Raw genomic sequence first — 15,638 nt, forward strand, 5'->3', positions numbered from 1 at the left:
ATTTATATGGCATTACAACCACTAGATTTGATCTCGTATACACTATTTTGTTCGTTCCCTTTAGCGTTCTATCCGTGGTTCTTTCCATTTTGGATATTGTATTATTGTTTGTTCCAGTGAATACTCTTATATTTCGAAGTCATTCGCATTTCAGTTGTTAAGAAATTAGGAACCAACAGAATTATTTGATATTGGTTTAAATGGCAGTTTCAAATCCGTCCATGATATTTTAACTGGCAGCCGGATTTTTAATGCATGTTACTTGATGCGTCTGAACAGCTGTCTACTGTGACCTATCCCCGGTGTCCTTTCCACCTCTTCTAGTTTTGCTACCCATCACTGCTCTCAATAATTGTGTAGTCCTTTTATCTGCTCACGTTTAAGCTGCCTCTATTCGTCATCGTGTTCAGATCCAGACTGTATTAGTTTACAAGCGTACATCGGTTGATCAGACAACTCTGAAATCTACTGCTATTTCCTAACCTTTTGGTTTCAAAGACTAGTATTTGAACAAAGATTATTCTTTTCGATAAATTCTCTTCAGGTTCAGTTACAAGTAGATATATTGCTGCTTTCAATTTATGACCTCTAAATTTGAATGAAATCAGAGAAAGGCGAATTCAAATACATCGTAATTGAATTCACAAAAATTCCAATCAAATTAAAGGTTTATTTGCGAATTACCACATGTAGATATAACAATGTTGAAACGAAATAAGAAGGATAAGATTTATATGCTGCATTTATACCAAACAGCATTAAGTGGAAACAGAACATGACAAAACATGAAAAAAAAACTTGAAAGGGCAAAGTGTCAGATCGATGACGAAAATCGACAGCCTAAATAAATCCTTATGTATCACAGTTTGAAATATAGAGTGATATGAATGTATGCATGAAAATTTATGACAATATATGCCCGTTAGAAATGATGAGATACCCGAAGAAGCGCTAAGTTTACGGTATAGAATTATGATTATGGTCGAAATAAAACAGTCTAGGGACATCATAAACATGAACACTGCATATTTAAAGTCAGTCATTCTTAAAATATTGAGATTACGGGCAAAGCAAATACAAGAGAGCACTGAAGAACAGTTTCGTCTTAGTTCTAGAAATTGGAATTGGGAACTGTGACATACATTATGATGTCAACAAAGCCGAGATATTCATGAATGAATGAATGAATGAGTGAATGAATGATTGAATGAATGAATGTATGTATGAATGAAGCAATAAATTATCCATATCAACATTGGACGATAATCGCTCTTAGACAAAAAGGTGACTGAATTCGAAAATATGTGCGATTGAATCTCAGCTAAGTACTTGACGATTTATGATTTATGTGTTTGACCGTGTGTGTGTGTGTGTAACAATGTTAGTGTACTGTTGGAGAGAGCAGAATTTTCGGAAATTCCATGCCCTCGCATTTTCCTCGCATTATCGTCATTTGTAGTGAAAAATAAGCATTTCTTATTTTCTCTCAATTGTTGGAAGCCAAACAAAATTGTCGGAGATCAGTTCACTAATGGGTGATTTCGATTTGCATAACATTTGTGTCTTAGAACTTTCAAACTAGTACATTGTGGTTGTTCTCTACTTCATGCGATGTTAGTTTGTGATGAAATGTATAGTGAAATGAGCACAAAATAATTTGACGGAATATCAATTTTTTAGTCCACATATGAACCTGATCTGATTTGTTTAATTAGAACGAAGATAGATGATCAGCCTTGTTAAACGTATTATGCACAATGAAACATTGTGAATTCTTCTCTGCTATTCATTGATTCCCACTCTACGTTCACTGTGTGTCAATTAACTGTTGTTTTTATTATCTGGATTGTCTATGTCGAAAGTAATCTAGACTGCTGGAAAAATTATCTCGAATTTAGTAAGGTGGTGTGGTATGCCCAAATATATTGTACAGTATTGTCTTATTGATCACTGAGTGTTGTTTATTTTTGAATGCATTGAAAGGAATGGAGATAGAAGTGTATATAAGACACAGATAATGTGTGAGTTATGTCGCTTATGCTGAGGACGACACATAATGATCGACAAGAAATGTTTTCATTACTAACGAGAGATCAGGGAAACTGTTTCACAGCACGACGATAAGGCAAACCCTATATGTACTGAGAATTCGAACATAGTGACTTACAACATGAACGAAATATCAACCACCGATATTTCAAAATACCATGGCGAAACAGAGTTACGTTTATTTGTGGGGTGTAAATGTTAAAAGAGTAGGATTTCGAACCAGAATGGAAAAAGCATCTTAAGTATCTTATTTCTTTCGACATTTCTCCATTTGAAATCGTCTTGTGATAAATGAACTACAGAATTTTTGTGAGCAATGATGGGTTACAAAACTAGATGAGTTGGGAAGGACACCGGGGACAGGTAACAGTAGACAACCGTTCAGACTTATCAAGTAACAGGCGTTAAGATTCCGGCTGCTAGTGGACGAATTTGAAACTGTTATTTAAATCAATATCAAATAATTCTATTGATTCCTAATTTCTTAACAACTGAAATGCGAATGACTTCAAAATATAAGAGTATTCACTGGAACAAACAATAATATAAGATCCAAAATGGAAAGAATCACAGATAGGACGCTGAAGGGAACGAACAAAATAGTGTATACGAGATCAAATCTAGTGGTTGTAATGCCATATAAATATATAGGTGAGTGTGAAGGGACACAAACTTTGTTTAAAGCACATTCCAAAATGCAAAGATGACTCCAGAAAACTCGAAAACAAGTCACAATCAGAATTACACTCAATAGAGTTAGGTCACACAATTGGTTTCATTGGCACAGGAATTCTCTAAAATGGTTTCAGCTCCTATGTAGAGCAATTCACAGTTGAAGCCCTTCAAATATGGGCAAAAACAAACAGTATTAGTGAGAGTGATGGGACACAATTAGTTGTCTCATGCAAACTAATAATTAATAAACTAAACACCAACTCCTAATTCCATTTAACTTATCAATTATTTTCCAAACAAAAGCTATTCTAATCAGTTGGTTTATCTGAATATTTGTGATGAACAATTGACTTGATCGGCACAATAATATAAACAGTCGTTTTTTTATTTTTCTTTGTTAATCTTTGTTCAATGCATCCAGTAAAATGTTCAGTTCACATCATCCATAAAATATCATATGTTTTCATCAAAAATTCACCGACCAGAGAAGGCATATACCAACTGAAATTTTCTCTCTCTCACTGTTAACATTGGATGATCTGTTTGGTATAGAGTCAACCGGTGAACCATGTACCTATTGATGTTTGATAATCTTGATGTTTATGGAAAAATCTTTGACCAGATTGTTGATTGACATGCCGAACTGATTTGAAATTCAACCGCTGAAATTTCACAAATATAATTTTCATCCCTAAATGTCCGACATTGATTGGCGCTCAAACACTGTGAAACCAGTCCTCAAATAAAGAGGAAATTTCACATAAATGTAGAGTGTTATTTCATGTGATTTCTGTCATCACATCGACATGGTAGGGTTTGCAATTCCAATCAGTGAGTTATCTATTGTACAATACATTACACCAACAACTTCATGTGGGTGGATGAATAATGTGTGAGGAAATGGGGTTATGCTGGTTTGGCACTAGTCATTTGTAGTTGACTATACTGAACATAAGTACACCCCTGAAACAACCCTGAATTGGCGAGAAGTATAATCTCGCAGCTGCATTTCGGAAACCGTCATGACAATACTTCTTAGTGTGACTCAACAACTGAACGTGTAGGGAAAATTCCTGTCAAATTTCGACAACCAAACTTGGATTACAGAGTATGAGAAAACAAAGAAACAGTCATGACTCAAATTTTCATCACATTCGCTCATCAATACACTCAGACTTGAACAAACAATGCAATCAGATTATATGTGGATAACGACGACAATCGCAAATCACACTGACAAACTGCAAATGATGCAGGTGAATTTGAGGGAGCAATTGTAATAAGCTGTGTTAATGCAGAGCTTCGTTTTTGTCAGTATATGCTTGCCCATGGCCATTTTGTAAACAAGAGATGTTGCAAGATCTTAGCCGTCGGTCGACATTGACTTCGATTATCTGTGGAACGTACATGTGTATCTGTGTACAGTGGGTCCGTACAACTCGTGATTGTGTTTACAAGCATGTTACCCTAGTCAATCTTAATCTTCTCCAACAAATATCAGGTGTGCTCGCATTCATGAAGCGTTCGAATCAATATCTTAATCGGCAACTACCCAACATGACAGTCAATCATAATTAACGACCTTCAAATCCAATACTCATTCCTTGTCTTCATTCCATATTTCACTCTAGATAATGTGTGAGGACACGGGGATTAAAGTTTCCTAATTCCTCGAGTAGACACCCTGGTTTGGCATTAGTCATTTGTAGTTGACTTTCCTGAAGGTAAGTACACCCCTGGAACAACCTTGAATTGGTGAGAATAATTGACATGTGTGGATGATCTGTTAAACCATGATCACATATGTTAACCAACCGGATCTTATGGTGACTATATAAGCAGAGCTTTGTGTGATTGTTAGGGTGAGCAGTAGTTGAATTTCAATCCTTCTCAAATGTCTTTGAGAATCACCTTGTTGACAACCTCATTGTTGGTGTGTTTATTCGCGTCCTTCTGTGTTCATGCGCAAGTTAATAAGACGATGCGCGATGAATTCATAGCCATGCACAATGTTGTGAGACAAGCCGTGAAGTATGGTCTCATTCCTGGACAACCTGGAGCTGTACACATGGGACTACTGGTATGTAGAGTATTCACTCAATTTGATTATTTGATATCACTGTGTTTATTTATATATACAATATGTGTTAAGTGTCCATCAGTTCTTTTGAAGTAGATTTTTCGATGCACATTATTCTCAGGTTGTCAGATACTAGAATACTGTTGTTGATGTTTTGTCTCTTGTACTGGATAACATGCTTACTGTAACTAATCTTCCCTTGTAGGCTAAGTTGATTGAATTTCCGAAGTTGTTGCGACGTACGTTATCCAGGTCGATCAACCGATATTTTGAGATTTCCAGTCAATGTCGAACTTTTATTAAGTCTACTTTCAGATTATTGAAACCAATATTCTGAAGCGGTTTCAATCAAATCTACTCCCTTGAGGCCAGATTCGTTAGTTAGGATGATACCACCTTGACAATGAACAAAAATTATGAGTGTTGTAGCCGGATGATCGTGTATGTTCCTTGTGTTAATGGAGGAGAATGATAGTCTACTTGGTGTTTCAACAGGATTATTATACTTGATTAGAGTCTCCAGTTCAATTAAGCGTCAGGACTCAGCATAATGCTCCCGGTACTGCCTCCATCCGTTTGGTGTACTGAGGGTAAATATCTCATTTGTTTATTACGGATTTGTGCCTGTCAGGTAAATAAACCTTCCGGTTAATCGAATAGACGTTTGGATATCGATAAATTAAATCAACATTTCGGCTTACACTTTCCCGTTTATGGTTGATGAAAAACTTTGTTGATATGAAAAGTGAGAGAATTATTTCATTGGAAGTGGGTTGTCTTTCTTCTCACACTTCATCGACCCGAAGTTATGAACATTCGTGCCTGTCCACTTGCTTTGTGTATTCTTCTGTACACTATGAGCATTATGTTCGTTTCAATGGAAATCGCGTTTTCGGTATTTGCCTTTGTTTATGGTGATGGACATTATTGGTGCTGCCCGAGTTCATGCCACAGGCATTACTTACCACAACATCACTCTATCTTTAAGTTGCTTAGATCAGAAGATTCCGAGAGGAACGTGTGCAGTTGATGACCAACTGTCGGACGAATGACCAATACAAATGACCAAATCATGTTATTTCAGTGTCATGACAGTGATGCTAATGATTCAAATTTCACTTTGTCCAATTCTTTCCATTGGTGTTTAACAAATGAATAAATTGATATTTACAGAAATGGAACACGGGATTGGAAATGAAAGCACAAAATTTCTCTGATCAATGCAAATTAGGACATGATAAGGAAAGTGAACGGAAAATAGGGAATTTTACATATGTCGGACAGAATCGGGCTCTTACACCTACAGTATTAGTGTGAGTTTGATTTGTGCTTTACGAAATTTATTCTGCGTTTTCATGAATGTTTTACTCATCTGCTCGATAACATATTTTATTCATTTCAGTTTGTTTCTATTCTTGAAACCACTAGATATCTGCATGGTGTAAACAAGATGAGAGCATTGACGACAGACGTTCTTCAACATGCTCACCTGAATAATTCCATCTAACACAGTTCATGTGAGTCTGTTATTCAGAAACAATGGAGAAATTAGTTGAAGTGACTATTATAAGACACGAACCGAAATCGCATCTTAACTCAGATTTCATTGTGTTCGATAAGGCTACAGACCAATCAAACTTTGCTGAATGTATTAGGCCATATGGATGGGAGATATGATCGATTGCATGTCAGGATGTAGATACATTTCTCAAAAAATACATGGCAATCAATGAATAATCTTACGTATTTCTAGTTCAAGTGCATCATTACTATCGAGCTATATGGTTAATTTAGAATATTCATCAAAGTCAACACCTGTCAAGTCAGATTATGCTTCTCTAAACATATAATACTACTCTTGTAATTAATTGTTGATTTTTCCCAATTTTCTAATTCGTGTCTGAATCGCTTTTTATTCGTTCATTTGTATAAAGTGGATTCAAAATGTGGTTCAATGAATTCCAGAATTATAACTACAGCTCAAACACTTGTCCCAAGGGTCAGTGTACCCATTATACTCAGGTAAGCATTGGAACGACAACAATCACTTTCGTTGCAATAACTAATTCTCTGTAAGTCGTATTACCACTGACTGATGACATTCTGACAGTGCAATAATGCAGATCAACAATGGTTACTTGTGGTGTATGAATATTCCTTATCAATTCAATGGAAATTCGAAGTATTCTAGGCTCAGTATACATTATTCATGTTGAAGTATCTGAACGATCAACACAATGTTGACGGACTGTCTTTGTCTCTGTGTTATTTAACCCAAGAATCATGTGAACAACAAACAGGTGAGATTTCACACGAATCATAGTGCATATCCAGTTTGACAATTTCACGAATCTTCAAAATAATTGGTGACTGACCGGAAATCTGTTTACTGAATTTGTCTATTTCACATATGCAATTTGACCTTTAAGTGATGTTACAGTTGTCCTATTCCATTGGTAAGCGTCAGTCATATTTGGTACATGCTTCGAAAATCGTGTTGGTTGTTGATTATATATATGTGCGGATGACCCACATTCCTGCATATGAAGATCTATCCATCTTGATGATTCGTGTGAACGTATTGATACTTTCGAATAACGGCTCCTTACTGAACGTTTATGCCACCACACAGTCAGTGTGTAAGAGAAACAGAAAACGCAAATCAAACAGTTGAATTTGGACATTCACAGTTGCTTCATCTCTTCATGTTGAAACGACGAGATGAGAATGCTCGTTTGCGATGCAATATTGAGGTGTGGATAGTGTTTCATCGTAACTGCCTTGTCTGTAAGTAGCAGACTTATACTAGTTAGTCCTGACTACTTCGAATTCATCTTCATTTTGAAGATCATTGGCTACAGTAAGGATCGAAGTAGCAAGTCCGGTCTGATGAGACTTAATGCTTGCCATGATACACTATTTCGTCAACAAGTATATAATCAGTTTGTTTTCATACACACTGTTAGTGTGATACGGATGTTGATCAGTTTCTGGGGAGAGGATACCAACGTTTAGTTTACATATATACCTCGCTTTCTCCTAATACCTCCAACTATCCTCCTGTCTATTTCAGCTCGTTTGGGAAGAGACCACCGACTTTGGTTGTGGTGTTACAGTATGCAAAAATATGACGCCTAGTCTAAATGTCGTGTGCAATTACGGTCCTGGGTGAGTAAACATCATGATAGATTTGATTTGCCTGAGTGATTTGCATTCCGTTAGGTTGAATATATTACTTATTTTTACAAAATACAACTTGAATGTGAAAATAATATGATTTGATTACTGTTCAATTGCAGTTTGTTTCGAAACCATCTAACATCCACCCTACCATCGTGCATTCTGTGGTTATCTTAACAATCAGTATATATACATGTAAGATAACTTATCAGCGGCCGGTCATTTCTTTCTGTCCACCAACTCCTGATCATTGTTACATGGATCATTATTTGTTATCATCACAATGCAAATTCTGTGAAAAAATACCAGATTTTTCCGACGATCATCATGGATCACAATTGAATGAGTAAAGTTTGGTTTTAACGTTTTGACAGTTATTGTTGACGTTTCCCATCTGGTTGACAAGTGTTGGAGCAGCGACTGAACACTAGTCATGGACGAGACTGTTGGCTGATTGCACAAATTTGAATCATGTGGATATGAGTTACACTGAATTTGGAAAACAAATTAGGTCACATGAACGTCGGAAAGAATTTTTCATTGTTTTTAGAATTCATTCTTTCACATAATCAGTATACCTTCGTTCAAATCTCACACCGTGCAATCTGAACAATCATATACACAGGCATGTTTACGAATATTTCCAACAATTGTTGGTTCGGATGATGCAAGCCTCAGTGTTCAATCACGTTTTGATCTCAACGATAAGACCACATCATTCATATAGATCGACTGACTAACTCTCCCTGTTTTCCTTATCCTATTTCAGAGGCAATATAAGGGGATTTAAACCGTACAGAACTGCGTGAAGGATCAGATGAGGAAGAATCGGTATTCCTAACCACTTTAGAACGCCAATGTTTGTCAGGATATTAACTTTCTGTATTCTGGTTGAATGTATGCAATCTTCTTGATGCTCTTGATGTCTTCTGATTTCGCAGTTGTTTGTGTGTGAGATATTATTGTATGATTGTTGATTGTCGATTCATTGGTGCGTCATTCATCTAATTTCAAATGCTTCCGTCACTATTTTAAATAAATTTTTCTCTACTGATTAATCATTTCTTTGCTAACGTGTGGTGTTTGAATGAACCAATGATACCTTTGTACTGGTTGAATGCTCTATTTCGAATTCGAAATACAGTACATTCGTTGTGCCTGTGTCTTCTTAATTCAATTGCGTTAATCCTGGAATTCCTAATTCATACGACAATTAGAATACTATATTGGCGTCGTGATGAAACCTGCAATGGAAAAGTTAGATATTCATTCAACTCCTGAAGCTTTTGAGGATTATTTGGAAAGTTTCGAAATCTAGAGCATGACCAAGAAAGATGTTAAAGGTGATAAAATTGTGGCACATTTTCTGACATTCATTGGGAGAGAAGCGTACAGCTTATTTAAAAATTTGGCATATCCAGAAAAACCTATCTCACTCCCTTATGCAACTCTTAAAGAGCTATTATTAAGTCATGTAAAATGCACCAGTTTCGAATGCCGTGAAAGGGCGAAGTTTCATAAGATGGTTCGTCAAAATGACCAAAAGGTTCGGGAATTCATCCTTGAATTACAGAAACAAGCTGCCAAGTGTAATTTCGGTGATCAACTTCATGTGCAACTGAGAGATCGATTAATTGCAGGAATTAACATACCGAGTTTGGAAAGAGAGCTGTTAAGAATGCCAAACTGTTCCTTTCAAGATGCTAGAACTGCATGTATTAACTACGAAGCAGTCAATGAACTTGATATCCAGTCGATGAAGATTTCTAATACTTTGCTTAGTCGTCGTGATGATCTACAATCTCAGGGTCAATCAAACTTGCGTTCATTTAACAGTGATTCCTATTCTCGTGTAAATATGAAAGGTGTTTCAACGAGGAATTACAAAGCAAATCACAAGGGTGAGATGAAGTTTCGTAAATGTTTATCACGTGGAAAGTTTCATGCTCGCAATTCATGTGTATTTCGTAATGCTAAATGTTTTAAATGTGGTAAGGTAGGACACATTCAGTCAGTATGCAAAGCTACTGTCCATTTTGCTTCGAGCTGTAATAAATCTTGTAATTTAAGTTTCAATAATTCGGATGTTTCTAGTGATCATTTGTCTTTGTCCACTATTTCGAAAGGTAATGCTCATATTCAGAAGCGATTATATACATCGCTTGGTTCATTTCATGACTTTATTCTGGACACAGGCAGTATAGAGTCCATTATTTCATTCAAGAACTTGAAAGCTTTAGATCCTAACGTTGTTGTACGACCCACTGAAGTATCAATACTGGGGATTACTGGACACAGACTGCCCATACGAGGATGTTGTGAATTGCTAATCAGAGATGATAATTCTTCATACATACCTTGTGAATTTTTAGTTAGCGAAACAGGACTGTCAATATTGGGTTTAAAGAATTTGAAAAGGCTTAAGGTGGAGTTGTCCTTCTTAGTTTCTAAAGAAAATTCTGATACTTTACTTAAAGATTTGATAGCTATGTGTGCTAAGTGCAGTGGAGGTATGAAAATTCAGCCTATAAAACTTCAAGTACAGGGTGATCCCGTCTTTCTTAAAAGACGAATAATTCCTTATGGTCTTCGAGAAGCAGTACATAAGACATTAAACGATTTGTGTGTGAAAGGCATAATCGAACCAATTCAGTCTTCAGCATGGGGTACTCCTATTGTTACGCCACTGAAGTCGGACGGCAAGACCCCTAGAATTTGCGGTGACTATAGATTAACTCTGAATTCCCGTTTGTTGAAGCAAACGTGCACGACGGTAGAAGCTGAAGATATTCTAAATCGACTTCATGGTTTTAAAGTGTTCTCGAAAGTTGACCTAAAAGATGCTTATCTTCAAATTCCTTTAGATGAATCTTCATCTATTTTGACGACAATTAACACTCCTTTTGGTCTGTTCAAATACAATTTCCTTCCATTTGGTCTAAGTTGTTCTCCAACCATATTTCAGGAAGTTATGAATAAAGTAGTTAGTGGTCTTGAAGGTGTTGAAGTTTATCAAGATGATCTCATTGTTCATGGCTCTAATAAGGTAGTTCATGACCAGAGACATTGCTTTATTACGTCGTTTAATTCAGAAAAATATAACAGTGAATCCAAATAAGTGTTCATTTTGTGTATCTAGTTTTGAATGCCTTGGATACCTAGTTGATGGTAATGGTTTTAGACCAGATATGAAACAACTAGCTCCACTGACTAATGCACCGTCTCCGAAAAATCTTACAGAATTACGTTCACTAGTGGGTGCTCTTCAATACTATTCCCGTTTTATTCCTAATTTTTCTTGTCGTGCAAATTGTTTATTTAATATTTTAACATCCAATTCATTCAAATGGAGTGAGGAACAAGAGTCATGCTTACGAAGTCTGCTGAAGTTTCTTCAAAGTGATGCTGTTCTTCGAACGTACTCCCTAATGTACATTCTATGCTTATTACTGATGCATCACCTGTGGGAATTGGTGCAGTTTTGGAACAGGAAGGTAGACCAGTTATTTGTGTTTCACGCAAACTTGCTGTCACCGAACAAGGTTATTCACAGGCTCAGCGGGAAGCATTAGCTGTGTTTTGGGCTGTTAAAAGACTTCATAAATATCTATTCGGAAAGAAATTCACTATTGTTACTGATCATGAAGCTTTAAAGTTTATTTATCATCCCGAAAAATACTTAGCACGTTCCTCAGCACCTATGGTTCAGCGATGGAGTATTGCTTTGAGTGCATATGACTATACGGTTCAGCACAGAAGTTCCAAACAGATTCAACATGTTGATTACATTTCTCGACAGTCATTACAAGATAAACCTATTAATACTTCGGATTGTTTGTTAGTGCAACCTTTACCAGTGAGACGTTCAGATCTCATTAGAGAAACTCGTAGATATTTTGGATGTATACTCAGTGCTATAAGGAAAGGTTGGAATGCTAATTTGAAACGCAGATTTCTTATCTATTTTTCAAAGCGGGATGAGCTATCTACTACTCCTGATGGTATTCTGTGTTTAAATGATCGTGTTGTCATTCCTCCTTCATTGCGTAAATCTGTTCTTGAAGATCTTCATAGTGGTCATTTAGGTGTTGAGAAAATGAAGTCCTTGGCAAGGCTCACATGCTGGTGGCCAGAGATAAATGCAGATATATGTCGTACGGCAAACAACTGTGAGAAATGTCATCAGTTGAAAAATCATCCTTTGAAGTGGGTGCCATGGCCAGTATCGTCTGAGGCCTGGCAGAGGATTCATGCTGACTATTGTGGACCATTTCTTGGTAAGTACTACGCACTAGTAGTCATTGATTCTTTTTCAAAGTGGCCTGAAGTTTTTTTCACAACTTCACCAAATTCTGATTTCACAATACAAGCATTAAGAAAGGTGTTTAGTCGAGAAGGTGTTCCCTTGGTGTTGGTGACTGATAATGGCTCACATTTTGCTGCAGATGCAGTCACTACCTGGTTGAACGGTATAGGGTGCAAACATCTATTTACTGCTCCCAGACATCCGTGTTCTAATGGTCAGGCAGAGAATTTTGTTAGGACATTAAAGACTGCTATTGATTCTATAGCCCCCTCAACATTTAATGAGCTGGAGAGGGGAGTAGATACCTTTCTATTGCAATATAGAAATGCCAAACATTCGGTGACGAAGGAGACTCCAGCGAAGCTATTGAAAGGAAGAATTCTTCGGTCGAATATGAGATGTCTGGAGTCTGCAGAAGTTACATACTATCGAGGAAATGATCTTCGACCATCTACGGGTATTGTTCTGAAGAATGTCGGAAAATCGATGGTGCGAATTCTAGACATCGATGACTTAAGTACACACAGTCGACATGTAGATCAAATACAATTTCAGGAACCAGGTGAGTCAGTTCCAATTTCGATTGTTAATTCTAATGCTAATGAGCATATTCTAGATAATACAGAATCCTTATCCAATACAATGTCAGATAGACTCAGGATGAATTTGAGAAGAAGACGTACGATTGATTACAAACACCTAGACTCCAATTTCAGCTGTGGCGGATGTGGTGTTTGAATGAACTAATGATACCTTTGTACTGGTTGAATGCTCTATTTCGAATTCGAAATACAGTACATTCGTTGTGCCTGTGTCTTCTTAATTCAATTGCGTTAATCCTGGAATTCCTAATTCATACGACAATTAGAATACTATATAACGACACATTTACAGCACTGAACATTCCGTCGAAACGTCTGCAAATTCATCTGATTAGTGGATGCAAGTACCATTTCTTGAATCCATGAAACAACGCGTGAGTGAAGAATTGGATAATTGTAAGCAATATAGTAATAGGATCTGCTCATATAAGTATACTTTCATGTGTAAACTCACTTCGTTGTGGAATGATTTTGAGATGACTGACATCTGCTTCATTATCCACTACTGATAGGGTTGGTGACTATTACGGTTTATGACCACTGACTGGTGTCACGTGACAAAATCATCGATCAGAATCCTGAATAATACCGCCATCTGACGTACAAAATGCTCATCACAAGCTTCATGTGCGCAGTCCTTACACTAGACAGACTGAAAGGAATAATCTTGTCCTACGACTGAACCTTAAATTTTTATATACTGAATTTGTAGGCTGTAGCTGTTCACATCACTTTCTCGAGTGACTACTGTGTCACACACCATTAACCAAACTCCCACAAGCAAGTGATTTTCATAAACGTTGTTCGAGTTAATTTCTGCAGACACTTGCAAATTGTTGAAATGATGATGTTTTTAGCCTTCGGAAATCTAATCTCTCTCCTCAAAATGCCTAACGAACTGTCTTTTATATCCAATGAAGTGATTCAATTTACAGAAACCCCTAGTTACGGCCAACATAGCTCTTTGTCAATCGTGAAACAAGCTCAACATGGATCATTTCTCCCTGTGAATTACATCACCAGTAAGTTTTGCAGACTGTGTAATAATTTGTCACAATCTGTTCGTGAAATATGGTCACTCCCATCCTTTGTTCGCCGCATCAATTCTTACTTCTCTGCTGAATTCGCGTACACCTGTAAGTAAATCCGAATCGGCATGTGAGATTATCGGAAAATTTTGTGTTAAATCGCTCACATCACTTAGGCCACCAATTGAACATCCATACGTGCAAGTACTTCGTGCTAACACCGTTTATTGACAACCTCAACTAGTCCGAATAATATCTGACCCAAACAGTAGATCATAGAATAGACTGGAACATGTATTATGATAGACTTCACTAACTTATCGTAGTGATTATTGCTTTTGTTGTTTCCTGATCTACGTTTCCGTTAGGAATTCTCTAGTCGTTACTTACTTACGTCTGTTAAATCTAGCGGAGTAGCATAGACCTCTCATCAGCACCTCACATCCAACTCTGTTCTGAGCTGTTGTTATTGATCCTTTTGCCGTATGCTTCAAGGTCCTGTCGGAGTGTGTCATTTGGTCTTCCTGTCTTGACATTGTTATAATAGATTTTGAATTTTGACGACGACTGACAGTTGTTCTGAATTCCATGTGTTTTTTAATTGGAAAAATTTTGTCCCATGCTATGCTAATTGGGGCATTCACAGTGTCACAAGATACTTCTTGTCTATCAATCGCGGTTCCCAAGGACATAAAGCTTTACAATTCTTCCAAATAGCCTCCATCAAGTGTGATTGTGTTGGCATTTTCAGTGTTGTATTTAAGAATCTTGTTTTCACGCTTGAGAACGTTGAGGTCTACTGATGCAGAGTCTACTGCCAAACTGGTTGACTTAACCTGTATTTGTGGGTGTATATGGGAACTAAGAGCCAGATCATCTGCAAACACTGAATCGCTTGCTTGCATACAAACGCTCCACTGTATCCCATGCTCCCCTTGGGATGTCTAATTAACACGGAGATAGATGATCAGCCTTGTTAAACGTATTATGCACAATGAAACATTGTGAATTCTTCTCTGCTATTCATTGATTCCCACTCTACGTTCACTGTGTGTCAATTAACTGTTGTTTTTATTATCTGGATTGTCTATGTCGAAAGTAATCTAGACTGCTGGAAAAATTATCTCGAATTTAGTAAGGTGGTGTGGTATGCCCAAATATATTGTACAGTATTGTCTTATTGATCACTGAGTGTTGTTTATTTTTGAATGCATTGAAAGGAATGGAGATAGAAGTGTATATAAGACACAGATAATGTGTGAGTTATGTCGCTTATGCTGAGGACGACACATAATGATCGACAAGAAATGTTTTCATTACTAACGAGAGATCAGGGAAACTGTTTCACAGCACGACGATAAGGCAAACTCTATATGTACTGAGAATTCGAACATAGTGACTTACAACATGAACGAAATATCAACAACCGATATTTCAAAATACCATGGCGAAACAGAGTTACGTCTATTTGTGGGGTGTAAATGTAAAAGAGCAGGATTTCGAATCGGAAAGGAAATCGCATCTTAAGTATCTCATTTCTTTCGACAACTCTCCATTTGATATCATTTTGTGATGGAACTCGACCTCTCGATTCATGATTCCGCAAAACTGCCCTGGATCTAGGTTTCTTGCTATTTGGCACTCGTCAGCAAAATATTCCTGTCATCTTGAGGGAATCAAAGCTCCCTGACAGACTCGACACGACTGGCCAACAATTC

General features: G+C 37.0%; 1 protein-coding gene across 1 annotated transcript; it reads left to right on the forward strand.

Annotated features, from left to right (window-relative positions):
- Positions 1–4,726: 4,726 nt before the first annotated feature.
- Positions 4,727–8,793, forward strand: GLIPR1L2_3 (GLI pathoproteinsis- 1 like 2; the record flags this gene model as incomplete). Its single annotated transcript, XM_035731582.2, has 5 exons — positions 4,727–4,804; positions 5,978–6,117; positions 6,739–6,826; positions 7,878–7,972; positions 8,754–8,793. 5 exons carry the CDS (start codon positions 4,727–4,729, stop codon positions 8,791–8,793), a joined length of 441 nt encoding a protein of 146 aa, XP_035585939.2.
- Positions 8,794–15,638: the final 6,845 nt, after the last annotated feature.

Source organism: Schistosoma haematobium, chromosome 6, assembly GCF_000699445.3.
Source record: "Schistosoma haematobium chromosome 6, whole genome shotgun sequence".
Taxonomy (NCBI): domain Eukaryota; kingdom Metazoa; phylum Platyhelminthes; class Trematoda; order Strigeidida; family Schistosomatidae; genus Schistosoma; species Schistosoma haematobium.